The sequence below is a fragment of the Heloderma suspectum genome, chromosome 10 (assembly GCF_057233095.1).
Source record: "Heloderma suspectum isolate Gila_16-S chromosome 10, 16-S_ref, whole genome shotgun sequence".
In the NCBI taxonomy this organism is placed as follows: Eukaryota; Metazoa; Chordata; class Lepidosauria; order Squamata; family Helodermatidae; genus Heloderma; species Heloderma suspectum.
This window is the reverse complement of record NC_139467.1, coordinates 15,611,783-15,636,356: the sequence shown is the minus strand read 5'-3', so window position 1 is coordinate 15,636,356 and position 24,574 is coordinate 15,611,783. Positions and strand designations below refer to the sequence as shown.

The 24,574-nt window shown below is 46.3% G+C and overlaps 1 protein-coding gene and 1 pseudogene across 1 annotated transcript; both read right to left on the bottom strand.

The window, feature by feature from the left end:
- Window positions 1–1,844: 1,844 nt before the first annotated feature.
- LOC146337797 (putative G-protein coupled receptor 33) lies at window positions 1,845–18,012 on the bottom strand (annotated as a pseudogene).
- Window positions 18,013–19,666: 1,654 nt separating this feature from the next.
- Window positions 19,667–20,746, bottom strand: LOC146337796 (putative G-protein coupled receptor 33). The gene has a single exon (XM_084816316.1). The coding sequence runs from the start codon at window positions 20,744–20,746 to the stop codon at window positions 19,667–19,669; it is 1,080 nt and encodes a 359-aa protein (XP_084672442.1).
- Between the last annotated feature and the right edge of the window lie 3,828 nt (window positions 20,747–24,574).

The window sequence follows — 24,574 nt, the reverse complement described above, 5'->3', positions numbered from 1 at the left end:
ATCCCAGAACTGTGCTCCTCCAGGCTCCAGAACACCTCCTGCAGTCTCTGTCACCACCTTCCTGTGCCCCCCATGGTAAATGGTTCAGGACGTGCAGGGGGAGATCAGCAGCAGAGAAGGCAGCTGTGGTAGACCCTTAGAGCAGCTGCAAGCCTTCTGCGAGTGCTTGAATGGAGAGCTTGTAAAATCGACGTGAGCTGGTGTGAGGGGCCAGAAGTTGAGCAAACGCTCCGCTGTTTCTGGCTGAACCTAAGGATCTTCACACCTGCTTACCGTATGCTCATAAACTGACCCTGCTAAGGAAGTGTCATGTTTAGCAGTGGCCATTTCCTCAGGAGGGATTCATGCTTCTTCTTTCCTTTGCCCTATTTATGTAAAGACCCCCTGCTCCCCACATCGCCATGGGATAATTCACTTCCATTGGATCCTTAGAACTAGACGCAGCAATCCTGCACCTTATATCCACCTCCCAGGAGCTGATTGGACAAGCTGTTTTTCCCCTCACTCCCCCTTCCATAAGCACCAAAAATGGGGGAGGGGCACATTCTGCTCATACAAATGTCATCTACTTTGGACTTAAAGACTATTTCCCCTCATATAGGATTTGTGATTCTGAAGTTCATGTCACCTGCCAGATTATCAAATGCATGGCAAGATTATGTGTATGATTTTCTTTCCTTTTACATGGTCTGTCTCAACTCCCCCCCCCTTTTCCTTTCTCTGCTGTTCCAGTACCTCAATAAACCAAAATGAATACACAGGTTGGATGTCTGCTGTCACTGGCAGGGCCAGCCCTACCATTAGGCAGGGTGAGGCAGCTGCCTCAGGTGGCAGATGCTAGGAGGCAGCAGCAGTGGGTTCAAGGAGAAAACTGTGTGCCCTGCAGCCTACTCTGTGTCTCCTGAGTTAGCCTGCTGCCTTCAAGTTCAGTGAAAAATGTTGCCCCATCATTAGTGTTGAAGACAGACTTATCTCCCAGTCCAGTAAGCTTTTGTAAATGGAATGGGAGGGGGCAACATTTGTCCTTTCCCTCAGGCAGCCAAATGTCTTGGGCTGACCCTGCTTACTGGTGAATGTGCTGCCCAGAAACATCACTTATGTGTCTGGCTATCTTGCTCTGTTCTATAAGAGCTGGAGAGAAGAGAGGGGAGGAGAATGAAGAACTGAGTCTATGTCCAATGGGTTACCATGTTGATTCTCCTCCATCATATCATAACTTCACCAAGAGGCTCCTCCTATCCAAAAACAAGGTCTCTAGATCCCTCTCCTACTCTGGCCTCCCCTTTTCATGTAGAGCACAATCCTATGCATGTTTAGACAGGACAAAGTCCTACAACTCCCAGCATTCCCAAGTTGTAGGACTTTTTTCCTAGGCCTAAACATGCATAGGATTGTGCCCTTAGACTCCTGGGTTGACTCTGATCCCACCCCTCCCATTTAGACACAATCACCCCACTTTACTAATATTGGGAGTGATTTTAATGTGTGCAACATTTGTTGATTTCCTTTGCATATTTATGATGTTTTGATGTCATTATACGGTTATGGTATGTTGAATGTCAATTTACATCAAAGTATTTACCCTTCATATGTATCATGTTCCCTAGCCTTGACCTGTCCTCTGGCTCCAAAGAGGTCTCAGAGGCAGAGGGGACTCTCTCCATTAATCCAGTCCCTGCTGGGCCAGGGCCTCCCAGACCAGAGGATGTGCCTCTACCTGACTCCTCTGGTACAGAGGACACTCCCCCAATACTGCCTTCACCACCCCCACCCTGTAGGAGCCAGTGGCTACAAATCAGGCTGTAGCCCTTTAAGAAACAAATGACTTCCCTGAGGGGGTGGAGTTAACTGCACGTCTTGAGCTTCTGTCCTTTATAAGGCTTCAGATAGCCTTTGTCTGTTGTTGAGTCAACAGTTCTCTTTGCCCAAATCTCAGCTAACTGGGAGCTACCCAAGGTCCTGGAAGACTCTGCCTGCTGCCCTGCTCTAACATGCATGGATATTCAGCACCCTTACACTGGAGTGGACCTGCCTCGCCTTGACAGGACCTGCCTCATCTTGACTGGACATGACCTGACCTGCCAGGTCCTTGCCTGTACATACCTTGCTGGGTTTAGCCCCCCTGGGTGCCTTGAACCAAGCTGGACAGGACAATATGGAGAACAGCAAAGTGGCTAAGAGAGCAATCCCGTGCCCCCTAGACAGCATCTGTGGGACATAGGATATTTTGGTTTCCTGGCTTTGAGCTTGGAGCCAGGAAACTGCACTCCCCTCCCCTCCCCCTTGCAGCCAGTGCAGAGAGAACTGCCCTAGCCGCTGTTACAGGTTTGCAAAACTGAGCTCATAGGGGATGAAAAGGGGCTTTCCTGAGGACAAGGAGAGGGGAAGGGACTGGGGATGTGGGAATACAAGGTATTTCCAGCCATCCCCATCCTCCTTTCTTCCCCCTCCCTGAAGCCTCCACTAGTTGGGTGAAATCACCCATCTAGCTAAAATGCAGAGTGGGAGGCGCAAGACACTTCCTTGATCTGCATTGGGTACCTCAAAAGCCTCCTAGTTTGGAGGCTTTATGAGTACACAGGGCAGATCACATAGGATTGTGCCCTAAAATTCGTAAAGAAGAAAAGGACTGAAAAACAAATTACCATTTGCGTCCTTGCGGAGGCTGTGATAGGCTACATATATATTTACATAGCCTATCATGGCAAAAAGCAGGAACACAAATGGCAGCCGCTATGCCATTTGCCCCCCTGCCTTTTGTCGTGATAGGCTACATAAATATATATGTAGTTATCACGGCATCCGCAGGGATGCAAATGGAGGCCGCTACACCATTTGTGTCCCTGCCAAGTCGTGATAGGCTACATAAATATATATGTAGTTATCACGGCGTCCGCAGGGACACAAATGGAGGCCGCTACACCATTTGTGTCCCTGCCAAGTCGTGATAGGCTACATAAGTATCTATACAGCCTACCATGGCAAAAGGCAGGGGGGCAAATGGCATAGCAGCCGCCATTTGAGTTGAGCAGATGGAAGTCGGAGTTGTTGCGGAGTGGAGCCGGCCGGGCAGGAGTCTGGATGCCCATCAGTGGAGCAAGGTAAGGGATTCGTATATCCCTAGTGCCACCCACCCTTGGAATGCAGCTCCTAAGAGCTTCTCTGAAATGGAATTCAACCCTCAGGCTAAAAGTGGTTCTGCACCCCTGGCATAGAAGAAACCACCTTTTTCTCTACATGCAACCCAAAGTAGTTCCTTCAGAAAGATGGCAGATGGTTTTCCTGAGTCACCTTTGGCTCCTGAGTCCTCTCGCCATGGGTCTGGTCAGCCCCTTCAACTGTGTTCATATTGTCCCCAGGACTGATGGGATAATCCACAAAACCTTTCTTCAGCTGTGTGAGCATGGAGGTTTTGAAGACCTGCTGGAATTTCTCCCCAACAAAGAGATAGATAATGGGGGTGAAGCAGATATTGAAACAGCCTGCAATAGCTGCAAGGCCCCACAGAATCTGTACTGTCAGTTCAGGTACTCCACCAAGCAACAGTGCAGTGTGGTAGAAATGGTAGGGAAGCCAGCAGATGAAGAATGATGCCACAGCAGCCACCAGGACTCTGAAAGGCTTCCCAGTCCTCACCAACCTTTTTGTCTTCATTTCACAACCAGTCCAACAACAGCAGCCCATGATGATGAAGAACGGAAGTAGGAAGGCCAGCAGGAACCGAATGGAAAAGAAAACTGGGTGAATGCGCACATCACCCTGATAACTGGAGAAAGCAAAACTATAGCCACACTTCATCTTGCCCTTAAGCTCTTGAGTCTCCAGAAAATAAGGCTGGGAGCACTCAGGGCTAGGGAAGAGAGCCACACTCCTGCAATCAGTCTCCGTGCCTGGGGTGTTGTGCGATAACGCTGCGACCAGACAGAATGGCAGGTGAAGAGGTAACGGTCCAGGCTGATGATGGTGAGCAGAAAGACAGTGGTGAACATCACCACAGAAAAGGAGGAGAGTATAATCTTGCACATAATGGGTCCAAAGATCCAGTGGAAATTATGGAGGATGTAAACAGCAAAGAAGGGCAGGAGGAAGCAGGAGATTAAGTAGGTGAGGATGAGGTGAAGGAACAAGAGAGTATTCACTGTTCTCTTCATCTTCACCCCCAGCAGCCAGAGGAAGAGCCCATTCATGGTCAACCCCGCTAGGAAAGATACCAAGATAAGGAAGGCAATGGCTATGTTTGTGGAGGTTACGTCTACTGCAGGGCGGCTCTCATTCATATGTGTGATGGAGGCATTTCCTGAGTGGATCATCATCTTGCCTTTGTCCATGCAGCTCTGGAGGAAGATAGGAAAGGAAGGTGAGTTGGAGGAAGATGTATGGAAGGGGGAGTAAGGGTGAAATAGTAGATGAGAATAAGTTAGAAAAAGAAGCCCCCTGAGCAGCTGGTCCCCTGGCCCTCAGATGCAGGCCAAGGGTGGCATGTGCAGACTTTGGAAGTGAGGCGGTCCACGCTAGGGTGCTGTGTGCTGCATTGCAGGTGGAAGAGGTGAGGCATGTGGAGTTATTCAAGCCTGCCCCACCCTACTCCTGGCCTTTTCCCCATCAGGCCAGCACCTGTCTGCCCACCCTTTGAAATAGTGTGTGGATTCCACATGGCTGTTCTGAGGGTTGTGTAAAGTTTTGTTTTTTGTTTTTAAGCCAGGATGCAGATTGGCCCAGTTTTCCTGGGTATCCCACCGCCACCTTATCTACACTGTTTATGGCAGGGGTGGGCAGCTCAGTTGGGATGGGTGGGCTGGATGGATCCCCAACACAGCCCTCTATAGGCAGAATGATATCAGTCAGGGCTTGGGGCCTCACACCCTGGTGTCATTTGCTTCTTGCCTGGCACACGGTGTGGCTGGTGTAGGTCCCAGGACCTTGCTTCACTGTGTGTCATCTTCCTCCATGTCAGGGTTGGATCTGAGCCGCCCATAGAGTCCCAAAGCAGCTCTGATTCTAAGGAGGAGAGACAACTCATGAGGGAGGAATGCTCTCAGACTTCAGGGGCACAGCTGGAGGGGGAGCCCCCACTTCTCACATCCCTGGGAGCAACAGTGAACCAGGCGTAGAAAGGGAGGGACAACCTGAACTGTTAGACACGAGGCACAGACGCAGGCACAAGCGGGAGATCGCAGGAGCCAAGCTTCGGCACTCAGGCCAATTGGCTCGATGTCAACAGCTGCACCTAGAAGCATCATGGGAGAGGGGGAGATCTTCCCCTCCCACCCCTTAAGTTCAGAGAATTGCTGTGTTTTTCCAGATGGAGATCAACTGATGTCCTAACCCTTAGAAACCCCCAGTTGGCTGTTCCTTTGTAGGTTCTCTGAGTCTCAAGCAATTAGCATCTGTATGCCTCATTAGGGTAAGTGGAATTAAAGCCTTGGAAAGCAGCCCTTTTGTCTGAGTGTTGATTTTGGCTATTGGAAAATTCAGTAGGGAACAGGGGTGCCCTGACACTCCATTGGGGGATGCTGGTACACAGTGAAGCCACCCTGACTGAGCTGGTGGCTGGAAGGGCACTACAATCGCTGCCTCAGTCGAGGATGCTTTGCACTCATGGTGCCCTCCCAACGGGGAAGATGTTGTGCAGGTGAGTCCAGCAGCAGCATCTCCCACTGTTATCTCTGATTGCATATCGGAGATAACAGTCGGGATCCCTCCAGTGAGTGGGAGCTGGAAGCCACACCCTGCTCTCTGGAGGAATCTAGGAAGGAACTTCAGGCCAGATGGGGAATCTCCCATGGTCTACACCTTGTGGCTGCTAATCGGCTCTCCATGTGGTTGGCTGGCAAAGTGAAACAAGAGTGGATTGTTCACAATTGGCAGGGCATTGCAGAGTAAGGCAAGATAGGTAAGGACTTGGTGAGGCCTAGAGGCACCTATAAGGTGATGAGGGCCTGCTGCATCACCACTCAGTGCTTTGGGACTTGGGCTGGGGTGTGGGTCCTCTTGGAGCGGACCTATTTGCACTCGCCCAGAGCTGAGGATCTGCAGGGGAGAGGTCCAAGAAGGCCTTCTCAAACACCTAAAGGCTGTGGCACCCAGGGCCAGCCTTACTATTAGGCAGAGTGAAGCAGTCATCTCAGGTGGCAGGTGCTGGGAGGCAGCAAGATGTCAGAGAAACCTGTGTGCCATACAGCCTGCTGTAAGCTAGCTTGCTGCCTCCAGGCGCAGCGGAGGATGCTGTCCCATCCTCAGTACTGAAGACAGATTCATCAGCCAGTCCAGTTGGCTTTTGTACATGGAATGGGCGGGGAGGACCATCTTGTTCTTTACCTCAGGCAGCCAATTGTCTTGGGCTGACCCTGGTGCCCACCTAGGAAGTGGGCAGGGAAGAACTACTGCTACTGAAATATTTCCCTGCACATCTTAGAGTTGCCTGTCTTGCTTTAAATAAGTTAATAAATTAACTTATTTAAAGGAGGATCAGTGGCAGAGGCAACGATCACCTCCGCCAGTCCTTCCACTCTGCACTGCATGCTCATAAGCTTGAGTAAACCCACAGGATTGCTTCCTAAGTAAGTTTGCCTTAAATTGTAAACCAAACTGTTTTCCCCAATCCGTAACCCCAGCGTGTTCACACCATGGGCTAAGAAAATCTGGAACTGGAAAATATCCTATGTAACATTAACAACGTGTTATACAGTCTCACAATCATAGATAATATCCTGCCTTGTCTGGGATGGGGATTTAGACTTTTGTGTTCCAGTTCTCAGTTTCACAGCTGAAGCCACACAAGCCCATTTCCTTTTGAGGGATGAAATCCAATATTGTTCAGTGCTCTAGCTAATAGACCCCAGATTGTCTAAATCAGTGGTGGTGCCAGGCTTTCGAGGGCCCTTGGGCTGGACATGCTCCATGGGACCCCTCCCTCTGAGAGGCCACCTTCTCGCCACCATTGTCAGTAGCTGCTATTGCTCCTCATCCTCTTTCTCATCATTGCTACCACTTGCTTGCTTTGCAGGCAGAGAGCCAGGGAGGAAGTAGGCCGTGGCATCCACTTCTCCTCCTTCTCAACACCTCTGCTGTCTGGGCCAGAGCGAGAGGCAGAGGAACAAGCAGGTTGCCATGGTGAAGAGGAGGAGCAAGTCCAGGAGCCTATTGTCAGTGGCCCTGCTGGGGTGTGGGCCTTTGACGTTGCCTAACCAGACCTACCGTTAATGCCAGCTCTGGTGTTGGTCTTTGATATCCCAAGTCCTACCATGCTCCATCTCAAAATACCATCTTTCATATCTGTGAGCAGACTCTAGGACAGGCGTGGGCAATCTGTGGTCCTCCAGATGTTTTTGCCTGCAACTCTCTTCATCCCTCACCACTGGCAATGCTGGCAAGGGGTGATGGGACATGTAGGCCAAAACATTTCTTTATTTTTAAAGTGAGACAAAAGAAGGAGGTGAGCATCCAAAGTAGATCGCAAAAGAAGAGAAACAGGTTCTCAGGATGCAAGACAGAATTTAGTATAAGAAGTCCAATGCATTTTGGCTGTTTTTCTTATTTTAGTAGTGGTGACTGGTGACAGTAGATTGACACAGGGACAATCTTGTGCTGAAAAGATTCTGCAGACTTTTTTTCTTTAGTAACCCCCTGAAGAAGGCCTAAAATAAGAAAAAAGGCCAAAACGTGTTGTGCTTCTTATAATAAATTCTCTCTTGCAGCCTGAGAACCTGTTTCTCTTCTTTGAGATCTGTTTTTAAGTTGAGTCTCCTTTTCACCTAAATAGGGCCCATGGGGTGATTTACAGTTAAAACTTGCAACAATTTAAAAACTTTAAAACACACGCACACACATCTATCTATCTATCTATCTACTTTAAAAACTATTTTAAAACATTAAACAACACCAATAGCAGGAATTTAAAGAAGGAGAAAATCTCGCAGATTGTGTCGCTAAGAGATTTAAAATATGCCATATGGAACGAAAGGGATTTAACAGCCTGCCTAAAGCTGAACAGAGAAGGGCCACAAATTGCTGCCCCTGCTCTGGGAGGGCTGCTTTTCAAACACTCCCCCTCCCCGCCTTCCTCAGAGTCTGCCCCACTCACTTGGTTGCTTTGATCTGCTTGTCAAGCAATGGGTATCCTCACAGCTCTCTACTGTGCAGTTCATTATTCAGGACTGATAGAAAGATTCCAATAGTGCAGGATAGTTTATTGGAAAGTGAAAGAAATGACAGAGCTAGATTATCTGTAAAACCCAATTCCTTATTTTCAGCTTCTTAGAACAGTGTATCTATGACATGTTATGCACTAGTTCCCACTTCTTTGGAGTTCAACAGGCAGTTCAACATGGAGTGCTACGTGGCTTATGGTGCAAGCCTACACATGTTTACCTGGAAGTAAATTCCATTTTGTTTAAGGGGGCTTATTCCATAGTGAGTGTTTTTGTTTTTTTTGCTTTCAGCTTAACCACAGAGCATTGCCCAGTGTTCAAAGAGGGAGAGAGAGAAAAGGAAGTGCGCTGGTTTTGCTTCCAGCTTTGAAAATGAAGTGGGAATGTCTCATTTCACAGAGGCTAGATTCAGTCATGTCTGTTGAACAAAAGTGGGATTGTCCGGTCAGCCTGAAAGGAAGTGAGATTTCTATCCAACAAACTTTGAACACTACTTGCAATTGTCTTGGTACTATTTGCATGCTCTGCTTAAAAGATATACAAGCAGAACACAGTGGAGGAAAGCCGTAATTGCTCCAGTATGCAGTAAATGCACTGAATCACTCTGCTTGCAAAAGATCCCTAGAAACCACCTTTGGCGCCTCCTTCCAATCTCCCCCACCAGTTTCAGCCAACTGAACCGTAGCTAACCCCTCACCTCTCTTTTCCAGATTCAAAATGCACCTCTATCTATGGAGGATTACACACACACACACACACACACACACACACACACCTTCTCCCATCAGCTGGAGGGTGTCATCTTTAAAAAAAACTGAAAGGCGTTACATTCCAAAGACTGGAGAGGGATTTCCAGCTATCCAGGAACATCAACTAGAGTTGAGCCAAAAAGTTTCAGAGGAGACTTCTCTGAGATCATATGAGCATCGTCTTTTTCTTACTGCCTGCCACCTGCCCCACGAAAAAGAGGATCGGTTTTCCAAATATTATCCACCATTGTTTGTGGAGGCCATTCTCCTCTGATCCCAAACTTGCTGCCACATCACAATGCCCCAGAATAATTCTAGGTCCAGGGCATTATGGAGGATGCAAAATGATGCCCAGGCTGGCACACAGTTGTCGCTACTGCCACTGTGGAGAATAGGGTGGAGAATTTTAGGAGGCGGCCTTTACTCAGGAGTCTCCTTCTGTCATTGAGTCCTTGACTTCCACCCCATCACTTAACATAAAGATGAAGCTTTACATTAAGTGATAGAGAATGGGAGTGAAACAGAAAGTGAAACACATGCCAGTCATCGTAACTACCTGCACAATCTAGTGTACTTCAGGCACTTCCCAGAGCAACAGTCGATCATGGCTGAGATAGCAAGTCAACCTTCCCCAACCTGGTGCCTTCCATATGTGTTGGACTACAACTCCCATCATTGCAGCCAACACAGCCTGAACCATCCAATAAAAACACCCCAATATGATGATGAGAGGAAGCAGGATGGCCAGCAAGAGCTGAATCACAAAGAGACCCAAGTCAACACCATTCCTTAGGGCTTGTGTTTGGCCCCCATCCCAGTCACTGGAGAGAACATAATTATCGATACCCTTGATCCTGCCCATTTCTACCTTTGTAATATCCTAGCAAATCAGGTGGAGGCAGGGAAACAACCCACATGCCTGTGGTTACACCTGGATGGGTCAGTCCATTTCTGGTCTGTGCCATTCCCACATGTGTTCATTCACAAGCTTGCTCTATCCCGTTGAATTAATCTGTGATTGTTCTGTTTAATTCTGCACAAAAGAATTATGTAACTGTTATTTCAAATGGAGTTTTGAACATCTTTTCTCACAGAAGATGCATTTCTAAACTTATTTTGTCATAAACATGCATTTTTGCTAGACAGTACGGGATTTTTTTGCATAAACATAAACATGCATTTTTGCTAGACAGTATGGGATTTTTTTGCATAAATATAAACATGCATTTTTGCTAGACAGTATGGGAAAGGGGGTGGGATGGGGCCACCTCAGGGTCCATAGAGGGCCAGACCAGGCTGCTTGGCAGGGCAAATTTGACCTGCAAGCCTGTTGTTCTGCACCCTTGATTTACTCTTATGTGTGGAATGAAGTCTGGATTTTGGCACCCTATAAAAAAGAAGCAGTTCCCTAGCCTAGGAGAAAAATGTCAGCAGATCAGAATGATGATCTGCCTCTCCATCCCAAATGCTAAAGAAGGAAGGACCTGAGAATTTGCATTTGTAAAGAACCTGGTCATTCACTAATAAAGTAGTGAGCCTGAAGCCTGGTATCTTGGAGTGTGTTGACTGTGAAGGGAGAGGACGAAGGAATGTGACAGATATGTCACTTACCAGTACTATACAGATCAGTGTAAAACTTTAAGAACTGTGAGTTAATATCTATAGGAGAGGTGTGTATCATGTCTCTCTCATCTTTAATAGCTGAAATAGCGTTTCAATGTTTTTTGCTGTGCAAGGATCTTACTGGGACAGTCACCATTTTCCCAATAAGCTTGTCATAAACAGGTCAGAGCAAATTCCGCCTGCTGTGAAAGAATATTATTCCGCTCAAGCTTAGCATTCTGCAGCTCCTGATAAAGTTGTGCAGTAGGGAAAATGGCAAACTGGGTTATAAGAGATTTCAACTTCTTATTTAGGGAGAAATCCTATGGCCGCTAGTCAGCGGCTAGACAGCCATAGGATATCTTGTTTTCTGGGAAATGACCTTGGGGTTCCCCCACTTCTGCGCTGCCTTGCAGGCGGCGCGGAAAAGCCCAATGCTCCGCGTTTGCAAGAGGAGCATGGAGCGGCCAAAATGGGGCATTCCTGGGGGGCGTTCTGGGGTGGGGAGGGCGGAAATGCCTGTACGACACATCCAATGTGTCATACAGCAGCCTCTTCCCCTGCTCACCCCTATCCCCACAGCTAGGCAGCCGCAATCTGGTGTCTAGCCAAAAATGCAGGACAGGAGAAGTGCGGAGGGAATCATCCATTCTGTGGTTCTCCTGCCCTGCACTGGATAGGCAGTCACCTCCAAGTTTGGAGGTGGACGTTTATCTGCATAGGATTGTGCCTTTAAAGACATCTTTAAAGGCACAATCCTTTGCATTTTTAAGTTAAAAATCTTGGTAGACGCATAGGCAATAATTTGGCCCTGTTTAAGAAGTTTTACTAGCCACCTACTTGATGGTGCAAAAACCAGACATACCCACATTGGTTTTAAAATAGTCAGTTCAGCAGAAATCTGAGTTTTAAACATCTAGTCATTAAGAAGAGAAACATTAAGGCACCACAGACCTGGGGCGGGCGGGCATGGGCGTGTGTGTGTATCACTGGTAGTATTGATATACTTCCAGTGTATCAATCTTAGAAACTGTTATTTGATGTAGCAAGGCTGTAGAAACCAAAAAATAATCTAATCTAAAGCAATTATGATGAACAAGTGAAATGAAGGTTTACTGTCTATAAACAGGATACAAAATTCTCTAAGCATCAAACAAATTGAATTCAACATGTAAGCCTGGAGTGCCAGTCTCACAGCTATTTGGATCTTAGGGGCAGGCGTAAGCTCTTTTAACTTAGAAAGCACTCTTTTCTGCTTATTTAAATTTCACACCCCCTTGACATTCCATGAAGTCACACTGAGCACCAAAAAAGAAAAAAAAAACCAAATAATTTCCTCTCCACACGAACAAATCTTACCAGTTTTACAGAGGATACCTACGTTTAAGTAACATGACAGATACATCATTAATATGATCCATTTAGATCTAATAATTTCAGAAAGTTTCAGCCTAATATTAATTATACTAACTGAACCAGAAAAAGCCTTCAAAGTTACTAAAAAGTAAAAAAGAAAATTGAAAGTAAGAACCCAAAAAATAACAATCAGCTGATGCTACAATAATAATAAAAGCAGTATGTCAAGTGTGAAAAGGCTTTCCCAGGCTCCTGTGCATTTAAATCAACCTTTCTTCTCTGCAATTTTGTTTCCTGTTGATCCTAGTGGGGGATTTGTGATGACCAACCTGTGAATTTCTCCTTGATTAATGTGTCTGAATTGCTCCACTGTCCATTTCTGTTCCCAGAGGGGGCAGGGAAGCTTTAATTACAGATTTCTTCTCATTTTTAGAATGGTACAGTAGCAGTATTTTTACAAGAAAAAGGGGGGGAGCATAACACTGATATTGCCATTTATTGAATGGGACTAATTTGTGAATGAACAATGTAGGAGGAACTTGGCCATGGGGAAGGGAATTGCTGGATGGCATAGTGGCATAATGAAATGTGTGTGGAACTATGTTTTAATTATGCTTCCAGCTGATTGCAGAACAGCAATATCGCAGCAGTGCTGTAGAGCTCTATTATAGAGGCAAATCTTGGAGAAACAACAGCACGTAACATCCTTCTCTAGGGATGTTGTGGGTGTCTGATATGGGGGTGGAGTCTGATGGAGTTCCCCCCCTTGGCCTGCTGGTCTAGTCTGCAGACCACCGCTGCTCTGCCAAGCTGCTGGATGGCTCACAAGCACCTGGTGAGTGCTGCGGGGCTGCCCAGCCCCTTAGTGAGCCGCCATTTTACGTAACAATGGTGGCTCATTATTCTGTGTAAAAGGTCTTTTACACCAATGGTGGCCATAAAGCCACTATTTACACAAGTTTAGAGGTGTGAATGGTCCATTCACAGCCATACAGCCTGCTGCAAGCTAGCTTGCTGCCTCCAGGCGCAGCCGAGGATGCTGTCCCATCCTCAGTACTGAAGACAGATTCATCAGCCAGTCCAGTTGGCTTTTGTACATGGAACGGGCGGGGGGGGGGGACCATCTTGTTCTTTACCTCAGGCAGCCAAATGTCTTGGGCTGACCCTGGTGCCCACCTAGGAAGTAGGCAGGGAAGAACTACACTCTACTACTGAAATAACCCCCTGCACATCTTAGAGTTGCCTGTCTTGCTTTAAATAAGTTAATAAATTCAGGCTTTATTTATTTATTTATTTAAATTTCTTGGCCAACTTTCAGGGCAGAAGTCCTCCCAAGGTGGTTCACAGCAATAAAATACGTAAAAACAGTTAAAATATTAAGATAAAAACATAAACACAATAAAATAGCAATAAAAGCTACAATAAAAACTGACAATAAATCCAGCAACAACAGCAGCAACAACAGCAGTTATATCAAGAGAAGGCCATGGTAAAATAATACGTTTTCAAGGCCTTCTTAAAGGCCTACAATGAGGGAGAATGTCGGACCTCCAATGGCAACTTGTTCCAAAGGTGTGGGGCAGGCCACTGCAGAGAAGGCCCTCTCACGTGTGAACACCCATCTAACTGCTCTCATGGGTGGGCAAATGCAAAGAGCCTCTGTTTCTGATCTTAAGTAGGGATGTATGAAACACCTACCTGGCTCCACGCAGGGGCATCCGCGGTGGGGGGGAGGCGCTCCGTCCCTCCCCCCAGAATCCTCTCCGGCCACTGCTGAAGTTCCGGCTGCGGCCGGGCTGCTGCAGCTGCAAATGGTGGCCATTATAGCAGCCACCATTTGCACCCTTGCAGGCAGCTGTGATAGGCTATGTAAGTATTTACGTAGCCTATCACAGTAAAGGCAGCCACGCAAATGGCAGCTGCTACGCCATTTGCATGGCTGCCTTTGCTGTGATAGGCTACGTAAATACTTACATAGCCTATTACAGCTGCCTGCAAGGACTCAAATGGCAGCTGCTACGATGGCCATCATTTGCAGCCGGAGCAGGCCAGCAGCAGCCAGCCGGGAGACCAGCTGGAGCCGCCGCCACATCCGCCCCAGGTAAGCTCCGTCCCGGGGCGATTCTGTGGGGTGGCGGGGGGCAGGAGGCCATTCCACCACGGATTCCCGGGGGCTGGATTCTAAAGAATCCGGCCTCACTGGAGTCCGTGGCGGAATTCTCTGACATCCCAAATCTTAAGGTGCAGGCAGGCCGGTATCGGTGAAGGTGGTCTGTCAAGTAACTTTGTTCCAAACTGTTTAAGGCTTTAAATGTCAAAACGAGCACTTTAAATTGGGCTGGGAAACACACCGATAACCAGTGCAGTTGATGCAGTATAGGCATTATGTGATCAAATCGCCTCACCCCCACCAATACTCAGGCGGCTGCATTCTGCACCAACTGAAGTTTCTGAACTGTTTTCAGAGGCAGCCCCACGTACAGCGCATTGCAGTAGTCCAGCCTGGACATGACTAGTGCATGGATAACCGAGGCAAGGTCTTTCCTGTCCAGATAGGGCTGCAGCTGGCATACCAGCCTAAGCTGGTAAAATGCACTCCTGGACACCACAGCCACCTGGGCTTCCCCAGTTGGCTCAGAGTCCAGGAGGACTCCCAGATTCTACACTTGGTCTTTCAGGGGGAGTGCAACCCCATCTAAGACCAGTTGTAAACCTCCATCTGAAGTAGTTGATTTCCCCACCCACAGTACCTCCATCTTGTCTGGATTAAGTTTCAGCTTGTTCCCCCTCATCCATCCCAAAACAGCCTCCAGACACTGGTTCAAGAGTTCCACAGCCTCCCTCCCTGGGGGATGTGCAGATGGAAACAAGAGGTAGAGCTGAGTATCATCTGCATATTGATGACATCTCAGCCCAGATCACTTCCCCAGTGGTTTCATGTATATGTTAAAAAGCATGGGGGACAAGATAGAACCTTGCAGCACCCCACAGGTGTCTGCTACACCGTTTGCATGCCTGTTCTCACGATAGGCTATGCATCTGTATTTATGGAGATATTTATGTAAATACAGACTCACCGCGGAGCAGAGCCAGCCAGCGAGAATTCCGGGGGGGGGGAACGGATCACCTCCCCCCCCCCTGCGGACCCCACCGCAGACTGAAGGTAAGGGATTCGTACATCCGTAAACTCAAGTCAATTTCTGTTTGAGGGATGAAATTCAATGTTGTTCAGCGCTCAGCTAACAGACCCCACATTGTCTAGTGGCTCCAGGTTTTTGAGGGCTCTTGAGCCAGACATGCTCAGTGGGCCCCTCCCTCAGAGAGGCTTTCTCCTCACCATCAGTGTCACCAGCTGCTGTTGCTACTCAGCCTCTTTTTTCAACCTTGCTACCACTTGCGTGCATGTCAGGCAGAGAGCCAGTGAACAAGTAAACAGTGGCATCTACTCTACCTCCTTCTCACCACTACTGTTGTCTGGGCCAGAGCAAGAGGCAGGTGCAATAAGCAGGTTGCCATGGTGAAGAGGAAGAGCAAGTCCAGGGAGCTTTTGTCAGTGTGCCCTTTCTAGGGGTAGGCCCCTGACCAGGGCCAACCCAAGCCATTTTGATGCCTGAAGCGAAGGACAAGATGGTGCCCCATCCCATTCCATGCACAAAAGACAACTGGACTAGCACTTGAATCTTTCTTCAACACTGGCAATGGGACAGCATCCTCCCCACAGTGGAAGGCTACAGGCTAACTTAGGGAGTGCAGGCAGGCTGCATGGCACACACAGCTCTCTCCCCTCAACACTTTGCTGCCACCTCCCAGCATCTGCTGCCTGAAATGACTGCCTCATTTTGCCTAATGGCAGGGGTGGCCCTGCCCCTGACAGTTGCCCAAACCTATGTACCCTTGGCGCTAACTCTGGTCTCGGTCCTTGATACAATTTTTCGTATCTGTGAACAGACCCTAGGACAGGGGTGGGCAACTTGTGATCTTCCAGATGTTTTGGCCTACAACTCTCATCATCTCTCACCATTGGCAATGCTGGCCAGGGCTGATGGGACATCTAGGCCAAAACATTTTTATTTGTAAATGTATGAGTTGCCTTTTCATCTAAATAAAGTCCGTGAGATGACTTACAGTTAAAACTTGCAACAACTGAAAAACTTTAAAACACACACACACGTCTGGCTGTCTGGCTGTCTGGCTGTCTATCTCTATCTATCATCTCTCCCTCCCTCTCTCTCTCCATCCATCTATCATCTATCTACTTACTTTAAAAACTATTCTGAAACTTTAAAACAGCACCAACAGCAGATATTTCTAGAAGGAGAGAATCTAGCAAACAGAGTGTGGAGCTAAGAGATTTAAAATAAGAAAAAGCCATATGGGAAAAAGGGGTTTAACAGCCTACCTAAAACTGAAAAGAGAAGGACGACAGGTTGCCCACCTGTGGTCTGGGAGGGCTGCTTTTCAATCATTCCCCTGACACACACACACACAAACACACACACACACATTTTTCAGAGTCTACCCCACTCACTTCTTTGGGCTTGATCTTCTTGTCAAGCAGTTATCCGCAGAGTTGTCTGTTCAGCATTCAGGACTGATAAAAAGACTCCAGTAGTACAGAATGTTTTGGAGGAAAGTCAAAGGCCTCCACATTATACAAATGGATTATCCAGAAAACCAACTTCCTTATTCTCAGTGGAGGCTGGTGGCTCCGATTTCATTGGGCCTGTTATTCCATCCTGGGTTTCAGTCAGAACCAGCCAGAACTCTAAAGGAGCTATCCAAGCCAAGGTGCTGAACCCCTTTTGGGGATAGGGTTCAGCACTTTGGAGAACTTCTTTAGAGTTCTAGCTGGTTCTGACTGAAACCCAGAGTGGAGTTATAGCCCTGCCAAAATCGGAGCCACCAGCCTCCACTGATTGTTCACCATTACTTAGAACAGAGTATGTGTGATGTGTTATGGACTCCCCACTTATTGGAGTTCAATGGGCAGTGCTACAAGGCTTACCGCTCAAGCCTACCCATGTTTACCTGGAAGTAAATTCCATTGTGTTCAAGGGGGCTTACTCCCAGGTGGTGGCTTCTTTTCTTTTTTTTAGTTCGCAGCATAAACGACGAGCACTTACCGTCAGTGTTCAAAGTGGGATTAAAAAAAGGAGTGGGATGGTTTGTTTCAGATAGGAAGTGGTAATGGTTCATTTCAAGTATGCTAGATTCAGTTAATGTCTGTTGAACAAACGTGGGATGGTCAGGTCAGCCTTAAAAGAAGTGAGATGGCACCCTAACCCTCTTTGAGCACTGCTTACAATTGTCCTTGTAATAGTTGCTTGCTCTCCTTGAAAATATACAAGCAGAAAACAGTGGAGGAAAGCAGTGACTGCTACATCACGAAGCATTTCTGATCTCTATCACTTGTGCATGCATCCCTTCATAAATCCGCTCTATCCCATTGAATTAATCAGTGATTGTTCAGTTTAAATCTGCACAAAAGGGGTATTTAACTGTTATATAAATATGTACTTTTGAACATGCTTTCTCACAAAACATGCATTTCTCAACGTATTTTGTCAGAAATATGCACATTTGTCATACTGTATGGCCAGGGGAAAGGACCACAGAGGGCCAGATATGGACCCAGGGCCTGAGGTTTTACACCCCTGATTTACTCTTATATGTGGGATAGAGTCTGAATTTTTGCACCCTATTAAGAAGAAGCTATTCCCAAGCCTAGGGGAAAAATATCAGGGCATTAGAATGATGATCTGGCTCTCCATTCCAAACCCTAAAAAAGGATGGAACTGAGAGATGTGCACGCTTGCTTCCCTGAGTCTTCCAGGGATGCCCAAGTGACCAGTTGGCTGAAGATGTGTGGGAAGGGCACCGTACTACTGGCTTCCTTTCAGCCTGGGACCTGAAAGGTTTTGTAGGGAGGATGCCCTTCAGTGAGCCCTTCATGGTGAGGGGTGGGGATAGGACTCCCTTTATGCCATTGGAAGGAGTGGGGTGATGCCAGGGCTGCCTCAGGGGATGCAGTTGCAGCATAAAGGGTCCTTGTGCAGGTTGGGCTTGGACTCCTCTGGCACATATCCTCACCTCAAAAACCACGGAAGGTGCATGGGGGCTTCCTCTTTAAAGGTGGTGTGGTGAGGGCTGGCCATGGCAACGAGGACATGTTTCCTCTGAGCCGAAACCACCCACCCACCCCTGCTTCAAGCATGAAATGAATACAGGCCATCACCTGCAAAATATAAGTGCCCCTTAATGGCCAGGAAGGAGAAAAGGTTGCATACGTTCATTCAGCAGAGGGCCTTCTCTGCTGTGGCACCCTGGTTATGGAATGCCCTCCCCTTGGAGGCCCAATTGGAGCAGACACTGGTTTCATTTTGGCGCCAGGTTAAAACATGACTTTTTACCAAAGCCTTTGACAGCTAATTGAATTCCCTAAAGTTGTGCACTGTTGTAACTATTTTATTGTTTTAGATTTTCCAATTGGTATTAGCTTGTTTAATGGTTTAATATACTTTTAGCTTAAATGTTGAAATGAAATTATTCATTGTTTCATACCATTTAAACTGATGTTATCTGTACACCACCTTGAGATCTTAATGATATAGGGCGGGATACAAATGTTTTAAATAAAATGAATGAATGAATGAATGAATGAATAAATAAATAAATAAATAAATAATATGGTGGTCCGTGGTCAACTATACTTGCCTCCACATCCACCCCTTTCTCTGGAACTCTTTGCTCACTTTTTATAGAGCAGCCAGATGACATTGCTTCAGAAAAAAAGGTGTTTTCTGTTTCATCATGTTTGTCAGAGCAGGTTTGTGGCGACTGGAAATGTTGCCCTTGTTGCTTCTGCTACGGCTGCCTTTGCTGCTACTGATGCTAGTATAATAATAAAAGCCCCAGTCTATCAACTGTGAATGGACTTTTCCAAGCTTCTGTGCATTTAGACCAAACCTTTCTCTCTGCACTTTTATTGTTTCCTGTTGCTCCCAGCAGGGGCATTAGTGATGCACAACCTGTGAATTGCCCCTTGAATAATATTTCTGAATTGCTCTGCTATCAATTCTGTTCCCACAGGGAACAAGAAAGCTTTAATTACAGATTTCTTCTCATTTTTAAAATAGTATTTTAAAACACTATAATAACAGTATACTATAGTATAATAGTATAATAACAGTGTTTTTAAAAGAAAAAGAAAAAACACACACAATAAGCATAAAATTGGTGTTGCCATTTGCTGAATGGGACTAATTTGTGAATAAACAGGACAGGAGGATCTTGGAAGGGTATGGCTGTATAGCATAGTGGTATATTAAAATGGTGTGTGCAACTATGTCTTCATTATGCTTCCAACTCATTGCAGAAAAGCAGTTTTCCAGCACCTCTGTAGAGCTTTACTGTAGAAGCAAAACTTCATGAAACAGTCTTATAGCATTGTTATAATATTGTTCTCAGGGAAAAAAAAGGAAAAGGAAAGAAAACATAGCTTCAATATGTAGTTTTGAACATATTTTTTTCACAAAATGTGCATTTCTATACCTATTTTGTCTGAAATATGCATTTCTTGTCATATAGTATGGCCAGGGGAAAGGGGATGGGGAAAAGAAAAGAGAAAAGGGAAAGTAGAGAGGTGGGGGTCATTGTCCTGGTTTTAACTGGATTGCAATTTGTGCAAATTATACTTCATACACCGGAGATTGAACATCCACCCATGTGGCTGTTCATAGGAGAAAATGATTTATATTTATAGAGTGCACAAACCATCCTATTCACTATGTATGGCCCAAGGTTACTTCTTCAGGGACAAGACTGGCCAACTTCACCTCCAAGATGCTCTGGCTGTTGGTCCACCCTCATCACAGTGTTTGCATTGTCAACAAAAATGATTGAAGCATCTGCAAAACTTTTCTGAAGCAGAGTAACAATGGATGTCTTGAAGACCTGCTGGAATTTTTCCCCGACAAAGAGGTAGAGGATGGGGGTGAAACAGAAATTGAAACAGACTGCAGCAGCCATGATCGCCCACAGAACATGGTCTATTGCTTCAGGCAGTTCCTCAATCAGCCATGAAGCAGAGTAGAGATGGTAGGGAAGCCAGCAGATGAAGAAGGATACCACAGAAGTCACAAGAATTCTGAAAGGTTTCCCCGTCTTCCGCACCAACTTTTTCTTCTTCATTTCTTGACCTATCCGATAGGAGCAGCCAATGATGATGAAGGCAGGAAACAGGAAAGCCAGCAGGAAACGAACCACAAAGAGAGCCAAGTGAACACGATCCCGCAGCCTCTGTGTGTTGGCCCCATCCCAGTCACTGGAGAAGGCATAATTATTGACACAGATTATCCTGCCCTTCTCCACCACTCTAGTCTCCCGGAAAGCCAAATAGGGGACACTCAATACTAGGGAAATGAGCCACATTCCTGCTACGAGCCTCTGTGCCCTGCGTATTGTGCGGTTCTGCTGGATCCAGATGGGATGGCAGGTGATGAGATAGCGATCCAGGCTGATGATGGTAAGTAGAAAGACCATGATGAATATCCCTAGAGATGTCCAAGCATTGAGAAGCTTGCACATAACTGTGCCAAAGACCCAGTGATCTCCAAGGAGGCTTTGGACAGCTAAGAAAGGTAAGAATGAACAGAAAATTAAGTAGGTGAGAATCAGGTGAAGGAACCAGAGAGTATTCACTGTTCTCTTCATCTTCACCCCTAGTACCCAGAGGAAGAGCCCATTCATGGTCATCCCCACCAGGAAGGACACCATGATAAGGAAGGCAATGGCGATGTTTGTAGAGGTTATGTCTACTGGAGGGTGGGTCTCATTGATATGTGTGATTGAGGTATTCTCCCAGTGGATCATCATGTTGCCTTTGTCCATATAGCCCTGGAGGAAGATGGGAAATAATAAATATGAGTTGGAGGAAGATGTACAGAAGAGGGAATAAGGGTGAAAAGGTGGATGAGAATTTTTTGTGAACTGCCCAGAGAGCATTGGCTATGGGGTGGTATAGAAATTTCATTAATTCATTCATTCATTCATTCATTCATTCATTCATTCATTCATTCGAATCAGTTAGAAAAAGAAGCCCACTGGCCTCCAACCCCTGGTTGTGAACCACCCAGAAAGCTTTGGCTATTGGGCGGTGTAGCAATGAAATAAATAAACAATACAAAATACCAAATTTCTGTGAGCCTGGAAGTTAGGCAGCATATGCTAGTGTGCTGCGCATGGCACATGGTGCATTCCAGGTGATGGGATGAGGCATGTTGTGCTGTTCAATCCTGCCCCACTCTACCCCTGGCCCTTTTCCTCTCAGGCCAACACTTGCCTTCCCTCCCATTAAAACAGTGTGTGGATTCCTCTTGACGTTTATTAGGGATGAATGGGAGAGGGGTGTTATCCAAGAAGCAGACTGGCCAGCCTTGCTTGAGGATTTGTTTCTTTGTTGCCTAATCTATGCCTTTTACAGCAGGGGCAAGCAGTTAGATTGGGGTGGGCAGGGAACAACTACGCCTAACCCAACATGCTACTGAAATAATTCCCTGCACATCTTAGAACTGCATATCTTGCTTTAAATAAGTTAATAAATTCAGGTTTTAGTTACCCAAAACCCTATGGCCTGGTTTGCACTATTACCACAGCCCACCGTGGCTTATTTAAGACACAGTGGGCTGTGGTGTCTTCAGGTGCCAAGCTGAGAAGTCATGCCCCCTGCTATAGATTCTCATGTCATCTGGAGCCAGTTAACAAACCACCCCACACTCCTACAATAGGCCATGGGTTCTGGGTGGTTTGTTAACCACCCCAGCAATCCACCCTCCCTGGTTTCATACAGTATGAGAAGCCGTGCCCCGCAAGGGTAAATATATAAATCGGGGCTGGCACATGTCCTGCACATGGGTGGTTAATGAGCCACTGTGGCTTCATAACCACCTTTGTGTAGTGTGAACCAGCCCTGTGTGTCTCATCTTGTTAGTTCCAGTTAGGGATGGACAAATGTGTCACTTTCATTTTCGCTCATGTTCTCATTTTGACACTCTTAAGTTTGGTTTGTCCTGTACTTTGAGATACTTTTTAAAAAGTTTGCATGAAAACTCATATGCCATTCATGTATTTCTGTATGCAGATTTGCTTAATGCCCATTTCTTTACTCAACCCTTCCCTGAATGATTGTGCTTCCCAGGTAGTTTATTAATTATTGTGCTTTTAACTTGGCTTTAAAATATTTTCAACACTTCAGCTGATGGCTTTTTGTGTTTATTATAATGTATTTTAATCTATGATAGTGTAAAACACTTAGAAGTAGTTTTATTATGGTAAACAGTAGATAAATTGATTAAATAAATACATTATAAATAAATCACAGCAGTTTTCTTCATAAAATGCCTTTTTTCATTTAAAAAAAAAAAAAAGGTAAAGTGTCCCCAACCAGTTGTGTCCGACTCTAGGGTGTGGTGCTCATCTCCATTTCTAAGCCGAAGAGCCAGCGCTGTCCGAAGATGCTTCCGTGGTCATGTGGCTGGCATGACTGAACACCAAGGTGCACGGAATGCTGTTACCTTTCCTGCCAAAGCAGTACCTATTTATCTACTTGCAATTTCTTGCTTTCGAACTGCTAGGTTGGCAGGAGCTGGGACTGAAGACGGGAGCTCACTCCGTCACGCGGCACTTGGGTCTCGAACTGCTGCCCTGCCGACCTTCCGGTCTGCAGTTCAGCGTCTTAACCACTAAGCCACCGCGGCCCCTTTTTTCATTACTTTCCCACTTTTTTGTGCATTTTCCACCAACATTTGCATTTTGTTACAGGAGAACTCCACTGCGACGTACAGAAAAGTGCAAATTTTGAAGGATAACTGGATCCTGGTTTCTGTATTAATTCAAAAGCATGACGTTAACTAAGTTTAAGTAAGTAAACTAATTTATTCCCCATCCAAAGTTCCAGCGTGTTCACACCGTAGGCTGAGAACATCAGGAATGGGAAAACATGATGCTTCAGTATGCATGACATGCACCCAGTATGACCAAAAGGCAAACCTAAGCAATTTAGCACTTTGGCCTCCATGAAAACTCTGCTGTATCCATTTAACAAAGTTTTATTCAATTGCACAATTACAGATAATTTTCTGCCTTGTAAGAGCTGGGAATTTAGACCTTTATATTCTATTTCTCAGTTTCACAGCTGTAACCACTCAATCCATTTCCCTTTGAGGGATGAAATTCAATATTGTTTAGAGCTCTAATTTACAAACCCGACATTGTCTTCATCAGTGCTGGCTCCAGGTTTTTGAGGGACCTCTGGCCAGATATCAATCAACGGGCTCAGTGAGGCTGCTTTCTCACTACCCTTGTCAACAGCTGCTGTTGCTCCTTGACTTCTTTCACAGCCTTGCTACCACTTGCGTGCTTGACAGGCAGAGAGCCAGGGAACAAGTAGACAGTGGCATCTACTCCACCTCTTTCTCAGCACCACTTCTGTCTGGGCCAGAGCAAGAGGCAGGTGCAATAAGCAGGTTGCCATGGTGAAGAGGAGGTGCAAGTACAGGAGACTCTTGTCAGTGTGCCCATGCTGGGGAGTGGGCTCCTAACAGTTGCCCAATCATAGCTTCCCTTCACACCAGCCCTGGTCTCAATCCTTGATATCTCAGCTCCCACCTTTCTCCATCTCAAAATACCATTTTCATATCTGTGAACAGACCCTAGGACAGGGGTGGACAACTTGTGCTCCTCCAGGTGTCTTGGCCTACTACTCCCATCATCCTCCATGATTGCCAATGCTGGCAAGGGCTGGTGGGACATCTAGGCCAAACCATTTAAAAAAAATGTAAATGTATGAGTCTTGGGGCTCCTTCACACCAGGCTTTTATCCTGCTATTGAGATGGCTCCTTCACAGAAGTTTGCAGGCTCTTTACATGACGCAATGACCCTGGCGTGACCCTCCTGCACTAAATGCCCTTTGTTCCATTTTTAAATAGATCGCAGATAATGAGCTATCAAATTACCCCGCTTCAGTTTCCTCAGTCAAAAGAGTTAAAGTGGGAAGAAGAGGAGAAAGACCAATGATAGATAATGGAAGACTCAGATATGGGGAGAAGGAGGGGGAAAGGGGAGGGGGAAAGGGAACGTGTGTAAAGGGAGTCAGTTGTGATCCTGCATTTAAAATGGAAGCAGAAAGCCCCATTTTAAATGCAAGATTTGAGGCTGGTGTAGAAATTCCCTCATTTTTCTCTAAATAGGGCCCATGAGGTGACTTACAGTTAAAACTTGCAACCATCTAAGAACTTTAAAACACACACACCTTATCTATCTATCTATCTATCTATCTATCTATCTATCATCTATCTCCTCTCATTCTCTCGCCTTCTCTCCATCTATCATCTACATTAAAACCTATTTTAAAACTCCTGAGAGCTCCAACTGAATGGTGGGGGGGCTGAGTACTCCCAGCAGCAGTGTGGGCAGGAGCGAGCAAACAGGGGGAGCAAACAGGAGTTGGCCAGGGGAGTTGCAGTGGAAGAAGAGACAAAGGAGACAAAGGCAAAGAGTGGGACTCTTTTTTTAACCTCCAGTGAGTAGAGGACCAGGCACAGGCAACTCTAGAACAATCAGAAAGCTAGACATAAAAAGGAAAAGAGACTATGGAAGGACAAGACTCTCCAGTGGTGGTGACCTGCAAGGTGCATGCAATGTTTGTTTTCTTGCCTGAA

Coding starts and splice junctions, on each gene's coding strand:
- LOC146337796 (XM_084816316.1), bottom strand. CDS start 20,746: ATGGACAAAGGCAACATGATGATCCACTGGGAGAATACCTCAATCACA.